At 41.5% G+C, this 9,402-nt stretch overlaps 1 protein-coding gene across 2 annotated transcripts in view; it reads right to left on the reverse strand.

Annotated features, from left to right (window-relative positions):
* Positions 1-9,402, reverse strand: part of tnks1bp1 (tankyrase 1 binding protein 1) — an 82,009-nt gene that overhangs the window by 20,537 nt on the left and 52,070 nt on the right. Inside the window, exons 1-2 of one of the 2 annotated variants that reach the window (XM_052010155.1) lie at positions 8,992-9,166; positions 1,157-1,383 (exon numbers count right to left, since the gene is read on the reverse strand). The exons of the other annotated variant lie outside the window; for it this stretch is intronic. Of the exons in view, the coding sequence (XP_051866115.1) occupies positions 1,157-1,383; positions 8,992-9,087 (323 nt within the window). The 5' untranslated portion in view covers positions 9,088-9,166. Of the gene's footprint in view, positions 1-1,156; positions 1,384-8,991; positions 9,167-9,402 lie in introns of those variants that run through there. 2 annotated transcript variants of the gene reach the window in all.

Here is a 9,402-nt window from a genome sequence, read left to right on the forward strand (position 1 = left end):
CTTGCCCATAGAAGACAGCGGGTAGTGGTTGATGAGTCTTATTCTGGCTGGAGGTCTGTGACTAGTGATGTTCTGCAGGGATCCGTACTGGGACCTCGACTGTTTGTGACTTGGTTGAAAACACGGACGGGTGGGTTAGCAGGTTTGCAGATGACACAAAGATTGGTGGCATTGTGGATAGGATAGAAGATTGCCAAAGAATACAATGGGATATACAGTAGATCAGTTGCAGATATGGGTGGAGAAATGGCAGATGGAGTTTAGTTCGGGCAAGTGTGAGGTGTTACACTTTGGGAGATCAAATGTAAAGGGAAAGTACACAGGACCCTTAACAGTGTTGATGTACAAAGGGATCTTGGGGTCCAAGTTCATAGCTCCCTGAGAGTGACCACACAAGTTGATAGGGTGGTAAAAAAGCATATGGCATGCTTGCCTTTATTAGTCGATGCATTGAGTTCAAGAGTCGGGATGCTGCAGCTTTATAAAACTCTGGTTAGGCCGCATCTGGAGTATTGCATTCAGTTCTGGTTGCCCCATTATAGGAAGGATGTAGAGGCTTTGAAGAGTGTGCAGAAGAGGTTTACCAGGATTAGAGGGTGTAGGCTATAAGGGGAGGTTGGACAAACTAGGGTTGTTTTCTCTGGAGCAGTGGAGGCTGAGGTAGATTTGATAGAGGTTTATAAGATTATGAGAGACATAGATAGACAGCCGATATCTTTTATCCCCAGGGTTGAAATGTCTAATAAAAGAGGGCATGCATTTAAAGTGAGAGGGGGAATCTTCAAAAGAAATGTGCTGTGCGGAGCAAGTTTTTGTTTTTACACAGTTAGTAGTGGGTGCCTGGAATGAGCTTCTGGGAGCAGTCGTGTAGGCAGATACGATAGAGGCATTTAAGATAAGCAGGTGAATATGCAGACAATGGAGAGATATGGACCAAATGCAGGCAGAAGGGATTAGTTTAATTAGCCATCATTAACTAATTAGTTCGGCACAACATCGAGGGCTGAAGGGCTGGTTCCTGTGCTGTACTGTTCTGTGTCCTATGTTCCTAATCATCAATACCCATGATGTCCCTTTTACACATTTATATAAAAGTTGAGGTGAATTTCCCAAGGTTTAATTTCAACTTTAAAAGTCAGTGCTGTTATTGATTTACCTTTCTCTTCTTTCTTCTATATCATCTTTATAAAATTCCATTGCCTTTTTGAGCTTGTGCCTGACGCTGCACAGTAACCTTTTATGTTCTTCTTCTAACTCAAGAACATTCTTGAGTTTGCATTCTTCAAAGTCTTTTACAAACTTTCTATACTCCTGACAAACTGAATCCAGATCAGCTTCTCTCATCATTTTTGATTGAGTTCTGGTTCCTGTATGTTTCTCTATCTAGCAAACATAAAAACAACATTGTTTGTATTTTCATCATTTGGTCAATTGCCATGTCCCACCACAACCAAAGAAATACAAGTTACCGCTAAGAAATTAGTAAGTTAAGTAAAACCAATGTTTTCCCTTTCTGTGATCTGGCTAACAATTTGTCTGCCTTTTTTTTAAAAAACTTTGACCTGTCTGAAATCTAAGACAATGACTCTTTCCCCATTACAGTAAAACAGCAACATGCATTAATACAAAGCTTTTATCACAAAACATAGCCTGTGGGCAGAAAAGATGTCCCCAATGCTTGGTTGAATGGTAGGGAATGGCATGGAGTTTAGTGATGGAGCCAAGACATAAAAATAGAGAGGAGTGAAGCAGTAGAGAGTTATTTTTAAAAAGTCAGACTCTTAAATGGCAGGCACTGGGAGTAGAGTAAGTAAACAAAAACAGTGATGGGGGAGCAGAACCTGGTGAGTAATAGCAAATGTGCAACTACATTTTGGATGTGCTTCTGTTTAAAGATAGATATGGTGGAATAAAATAGCCACTAGAATGCTGTTAGGCTTCTTTGCCTATTTAATGTGTTGCTAACTTTGTAAAGTGTGGACGATGTTGTACAGTCTGGCATACTGGATCACCCCCAGCAGGCCAAAATATACAAATGAAAGGAAAAGGAGGAGAGGGATGGCAGACAAAAGTGTCCAGTTCTAATACAAAGAGAAGGAAAGGCCTATCTTGCTGACCCTCTGCCGGAATCAGGTATCAAGGCCTCAATGGTGAATAGGCCCTAGGCAGTACCCAGCTGTGGCTATGCCCCTATTATGCCCTGATACAAGGACAATATTGACAAATATATCCAACATAAGATTACGTGTAAAGGTTCTGCAAATGGGAAGCTAATGCCCTGCATTTTCAACAATCATGACCTCTGGCCTCAAATCCTGCCGTGATTTATTACTGTGAAATCTAGGTTTTGTATCAACAAAAGACCTTGGAGCAGGACCAGCGGCAATGTCTTTGACAAATGCTCAATATTAAACGGGAAGACCATTGGAAAAGTGGCAGAGTCCCACAAGAAAACAGTATTAACAGTATTGGAACTATGAATATTAAGTTCCTGAGCCAGTCACTATTTGTGCCTGTAAGACGAACACGACCCCAAACAAGTTGTCTTTCCCCAGCTGAGATAAAACCAAAGAAACTGTTATAAGGACACCCTCAAAGGACCTCTGAAGAAATCTAGGATGGACAGTTAGGATATTCAACCAATGAAAGAAACCACATGCAACACCTGTGTGAGGGATCTTTCTATTCCAAAGAATTTTTTCTATCTAAGATAATAAAAAGAAAAAAAGCGCAAAGGGAAAAGAAACAGCAATATTCTTAGAATATTGTGTGCAAAATCTGTCTATAGGTTTGTGTCCAAAGATTAGGCTCAAAATTCAGTGCACTGCCAGTTGGCTCCACTGGCCAGTTTGCATGCCCAGCACCAGACTCCCGCAAAAAAATACTCTAGTCTAAACTTCGATCTGCTTCAATTTCAGGTTCCCTCCTGTTTTAAGAAGACCACTATCATCTCAGTACCAAAGAAAAGCAAGGTAACATGCCTCAATGACTACCGACCAGTGGCTCTGACATCCACCATCATGAAGTGCTTTGAGAGGATGGTCATGGCACGCATCAACTCCAGCCTACCAGACAACCTGGACCCATTGCAATTCGCCCATCAGTGAAACAGGTCTACAGTGGATGCCATCTCCCTGGCCCTACACTCAGTTCTGGAGCATCTGGACAGTAAAGACACATACATTAGACTATTGTTTATTGACTACAGCTCTGCCTTCAATACAATAATTCCAAGCAAGCTTGTCACCAAACTCCGAGACCTAGGACTCAACACCTCTGTAACTGGATCCCTGACTTTCTAACAAACAGACTGCAATCAGTGAGGATAGGCAGCAATACCTCCGGCATGATTATTCTCAACACTGGTGCCCCATAAAGCTGCGTCATCAGCCCTCTACTCTACTCCCAATACACTGACGACTGTGTGGTCAGATTCTGCTCCAACTCCATCTACAAGTTTGCAGATGATACCCCTGTTGTAGGCCATATCTCAAACAGTGATGAGGCGGAGTACAGGAAGGAGATAGAGAGCTTAGTGGAATGGTGTCATGACAATAACCTTTCACTCAATGTCAACAAAACAAAAGAGCTGGTCATTGACTTCAGGAGAGGGGGCGGTGTACGTGCACCTGTCTACATCAATGGTGCTGAGGTCGAGAGGGTTGAGAGCTTCAAGTTCCTGGGAGTGAACATCACCAACAACCTGTCCTGGTCAAATCATGTAGATGCCACGGCCAAGAAAGCTCACCTGTGCCTCTACTTCCTCAGGAGGCTAAAGAAATTTGGTTTGTCCCCTTTGACTCTCACCAACTTTTACCAATGCACCATAGAAAGCATCCTATCTGGATGTATCTTGGTATGGCAACTGCTCTGCCCAAGACCACAAGAAACTGCAGAGAGTTGTGGACACAGCCCAGCGCATCATGGACACCAGCCTCCCCTCCTTGGACTCTGTCTTTACCTCTCATTGTCTTGGTGTAGCAGCCAGCATAATCAAAGACTCCACCCACCCGGGACATTCTCTCTTCTCTCCTCTTCCATCGGGTAGAAGATACAGGAGCCTGAGGGCACATACCACCAGACTTAAGGACAGCTTCTACCCCACTGTGATAAGACCCTTATACAATGAGATGGACTATGACCTCACGATCTACCTTGTTGTGTCCTTGCACCTTATTGCACTGCACTTCCTCTGTAGCTGTGACACTTTACTCTGTACTGTTATTGTTTTTACCTGTACTACATCAATGCACTCTGTACTAACTCAATGTAACTGCACTGTGTAATGATTTGACCTGTACGATCGGTTTGTAAGAAAAGCTTTTCACTGTACCTCGGTACAAGTGACAATAATAAACCAATACCAAATACTTGATCATGGGAAGAGATTATCAGGTAAATGGAAGAAAAGATTCAAGTTTGTACTCAAGGCCAACTTCAAAAATGCAACATTTCCACTCCATGACCATTCCAAGTGGAGAAGCAGCATTCCAGATGGCACTGAGAATCTACAATTCCACGTTGAGAGCACACAGAAGCACAATGTACATGGCAGAAGGAGCACCACCTCACAAATCCCAGCAGGCACCTCCTGCCCTGTCAATTAACACAGCATCACAGAACGGGAGTGAAAGTATGTCATCTTCAATCCCAATGGACCACCTATATAAAGAAGGCCAATACACAAATTATCCTAACTCTGCTAAAACAATATGGAAGAGAATACCTTTGCTCTCCAAAGGTTTTGCCATGGCTTAAGATGTAAACCTCAATTTGTGAAGCACCATCTGGTGGTAGAAAGTGTAATAGGTAGCTTTATAACAGAAAAATTGCCACCAGGTAACAAGTCAGAACGCTGATGGCTAAAACAAAAGTCCAAAACATTTTCCTAAATGCCGTGGAGAATATTGATAAAAGCCCTGTCTCTATGATATACTTTTGCCATACAATCCGCCAAGATATTTGTACTTCTCCAATTCTCCTTTTTAAATCATTCATAAATGTAATATTTCCACCACTAACAGCCATACCATCAGCTGTTTCAGTTTTGGAACTGCCTCCATAAACCTCTCCACCTCTTTCTAAATTCAAGAGACTCCCTGAAGCTTACCTTTTTGATCATGCATTTAGGCATCTGCTCTTACATCTCATTATGTGATGGTGCCAAATTTTATTTGAGTGTGTGTGTGTGTGTGTGTGTGTGTGTGTGTGTGTGTGTGTGTGTGTGTGTGTGTGTGTGCGCGCGCGCATACGCGCGCACTTTTCAGTTTTTCAACATTCACTGAGTTCTGGGAGAGTACTAGTGGATTATTCAAGTGGGAGGAAATAAAAAGTGGAAAACTATAGCCCAGTTTCCTCAACCTCTTGTGTTGGGAAGATGCTAGAGTCTTTAATCAATTAAGAAATAGCCAATCATTTAAAGAATCTTAATGGAATCAAACAATATGGTTTTATGGAAGAAAAATCATGTTTGACAAATCTGCTGGAGTTCTTTGAAGATATAACAGGAATAAATAGAGGGATACCCATAGATGTAGTGTACCTAGATTTCCAGAAGGCATTTGATAAAGTGCCCCATAAAAGGCTGCTGCACAAGATAAGTGTTCGCGGAATTGGAGTAAGTATTTATCATGAATTGGAGACTAATTATGATGCATGGGATAGAAAATCAGAATACATTTTTTCTACTGGAAACATGTAACTAATGGCATGCTCCAAGGATCAGTTCTTGGCCATCAATTATTTACTATTTACGTTAATGATTTGAAGGAGGGGACATAGTTTAAGGTATCCAATTTTTCTGATGACAAAAAAAAAGTGGGAGAGCGTGCTGCAGAGAGGATATTTGGACTCTGCAACATGATATAGATGCTCAAGAGAGTGGGCAAAAACCTGGCAAATGGGGTTTAAATGTACAAAAGTGTGAGGTTGTACACTTTGGTAGGAGGAATCTAAAGGCAGAGAATTATCTAAATGGAGAAAGACTGCAAATCAGTGGAATATAGAAGGATCTAGATGTTCTTGTGCATGAAACACAAAAGTTGGCAATGAGCAGCAAGTAAGTAAGAAGAAAATGGCATATTGCTCTTTATTGCCAGTGGATTGGAATCTAAAAATTGAGAGGTATTGTTACAATTGAACAGGATGTTGGTGAAGCCACACCTGGAGTACTGTGTATCGTTTTGGTTCTCTTATTTAAGAAAGAATATACCAACATTGGAGGTAGTCCAAAAGAGATTCACTAGGCTAATTCCTGGGATGAAAAGGTTGGTTTATCACAAACAGCTAAAAAAATTTAGATCTATAGTTTAGAAGAAAGAGGTATGATCTTATTGAAACCTACAAGGTCTTAAGTGGACATAACACAGCATGTATTGAAATGTTTCTATTAGTGGAAGAGTCTCAAGCAAGGGGACATAGTTACAAGATAACTATGAGTGGTGTCACAAACCAGCAACAAAAACACACTGAGTCATGATTCAGTGTTAAAAACTATTTTATTAATCACTACTTTAGATAATAAGAAAAATAAAAGTAAAAATGTTAGTATGTTACAAGTAAAAATGTTAAACCTTGAACATTAACCCCAAAACTAAACTCTTCGTGTGTGTGTGTGGCAAAGTCCCAAACTCCAAGTCCAGGAATGGTTCTTAAAGTTCAGTTCAACAAGACATAAGGTGAAACATGAGCAAAGGCTTCTTCTTCAACAACCACCATTGTCAGAAGATAAGACGTAGATGTAGAGAACATAGAGAGAGTAATTACAAAATCCAAATGTTCCACGATGGAATCCAAACGACACCTCAGTGTTTACTCGGTAGTGACTTCCTCAGCCCGAAAAGCATCCGAATCGTGGCCGTCCACACAAATACCTGTTTCCTTCTACAGGTTAGCAACAAAGTGAACTCCACCGGATTACTTCCAATTTCCAGACGTGGATTGCAGTGACAGAGTTATTGTTTCTCATCCATCGATAGAAAAACTAGCAGGCTGGTGTCTCTCTCCCTTTTCTCTCTCTCTCTCTCTCTCTCGAACTTCGACTCTTCAACAACGTCATTACATCCTTTATCTTTGGTTGACGTAAGCACGCCACACACACACACACACACACACTACTAACTCTACCTTAAAGGGACATTCACCGAGTCCGTAACAGTGGTCATTTAGAACTGAGGTGAGTAGGAAATTTTTCTCACAAGGGTCATGAATTTCTGAAATTCTTAACCCCAGGAGGTTGTGCAGGCTAGATCACTGGAATTATTTAAAGAGGAAGGAGATAAACATTTTGCTAGCTTGGTAAATTGAGTGCTATCTGGAACTAGCAAAGAAGGAGTTGAGGCCTGGGGCAGATGTGCATTTTGAATGATGAGACTGACTTGAGGGGCCAGATGGCCTTCTCCTCCTTTTAGCTTGTGTTCTTGTGAGTGCACAAATGCACATTAATTCCCACACAATAGAGTATGGTCTCCAGTGGCCTTCGCCCACTTTGCCACTGGATCAAGACCTTGCTCTGAGAAACCTGTGTGGTAGCTGGTGTGCATGTTAAAAGAAACCAATGTACAGGCAACTTCTCCTCCACAATATGAAGTTCAGGAACTGGAATGTCAGGATGCTTTTGGACAACCCTAATCACAACAAACGCAATCACTGCAATGTTACCATGGCTCAGGAACTTGAGACGCTTTGATATCAGCATCACCACAAAGAATGAGACCTGTTAGGCAGAAAATGGCCAGTTTAAAGAACAAGGTGGTGATTGCATCTTCTTCTGGAGAGGCAAACTGGAAACACAATCTCCCAAACTACTCACATGTCCACCTTGTCAGCCATTTCCTGCCCCTTCTTGGGAAGAGTTTGTTTCCCACATTAGCTTCAATACTACTCTCAGAACCCACAGAACCTGGATGGTAGTAAGTCATCCTCAGTCCTGAGGGTCTGCCTAGGAAAAAAGTTTTGATGTCATTTTAATTCTTTCTTAACTTGGTATTATTTCTCTAGAATGTACATTTAATGAACAAAACTGTAGCCAAGGAAGTCAGTACCATTTCAGTTGATTCCTTTAGAAAGAGCTGAATGTTTATTCATAAGAACTAGAATTCAGGATTATAGTTTAGGCTTTTAAGGAACATGACTGTCACTACATTCATGTGATCATATTACAGGCTCAAAACTACAATTTTTTTCTTGACACATCTTCAAATTGGTAAATTTAGTAAATTGGTTTATTATTGTCACATGTACCAAGGTACTGTGAAAAACTTGTTTTGCATGCCATCCATTACCAATCATTTCAACAGTGCATTGAGGTAGTACAAGGGAAAACAATAACAGAATGCAGAATAAAATGTTACAGTTACAGAGAAAGTGCAGTGCAGGTAGACAATAAGGTGCAAGGCCATAAAGAGGTAGATTGTGAGGTCAAGGGTCCATCTTATCATACTAGGGGACCATTCAATCGTCTTACAACAACATACCACCTTGACCCTGGTGGTATGTACTTTCAGGCTTTTGTATCTTTTGCCCGGGGTGGGGTGGGGAAAGAGAATGTCTGAGATGGGTGGAGTCTTTGATTATGCTGGCTGCTTTACTGAGGCGGCAAAAGTGTAGACAGAGTGCATGGAGGGGAGGCTGGATTCCGTGATGTGCTGGGCTATGTCCACAACTCTCTGCAGCTTCTTGAAGACATGCAAGATTTCACTCCCATTAACATTAACTAACTTTTCAAGGGATTATTTTAATATTAGTAACTTGCAGCCATATAGTACATTCAAGGAACGAAACCATCAATTAAATATAATTTTTTAAAAATTTTTTTACGCAGCTTTTGCAGCCTATTCAGTACAAGATCTAACAAATGCACAGAAACAGCCACTTGAAACATTGCGGTGTTTATGCTCCCCCACAGACCTAATGCTTTCTATGTTTACTTCCCTTCTATGTGTCTCACTGCAATAACCTAATTTCTCTCCATACCCCGGACCTGTTACTCACCACAGCCACAGAGCATGGAGTTGGACCCAGCACCTCCCTGCAGCAAGGGCCCCTCCGACACGGAGTCGCCATCGCCTCTTTCTTCTCGGGTAACATGATGGGAAACCTCTGAATTGTTTTTTGACAAGAAAACTCTCGGCAACAATCAGCCTTCAGCAGCGGCCGCAAAGTCAGCAAAACCTTCCTTTCCTCGGTCACCCCGGCAACCAGCAAACAACCACCGCCGCAACCGGAACAAGCGCGTTTCCAAGGAGAAACAACCACCATAGCAACCGTCCTGCTTTCAAATCATTTAATATATAAATATGTTGGATGCTCGCGTTGTCAAAGAATGTACTTCGTAATTAACTAAAATATATATATTTTAACAGTCATCGCTCATTGGTTTCCATGGCGATGCGAGAACCAATT

Source organism: Pristis pectinata, chromosome 2, assembly GCF_009764475.1.
Source record: "Pristis pectinata isolate sPriPec2 chromosome 2, sPriPec2.1.pri, whole genome shotgun sequence".
In the NCBI taxonomy this organism is placed as follows: domain Eukaryota; kingdom Metazoa; phylum Chordata; class Chondrichthyes; order Rhinopristiformes; family Pristidae; genus Pristis; species Pristis pectinata.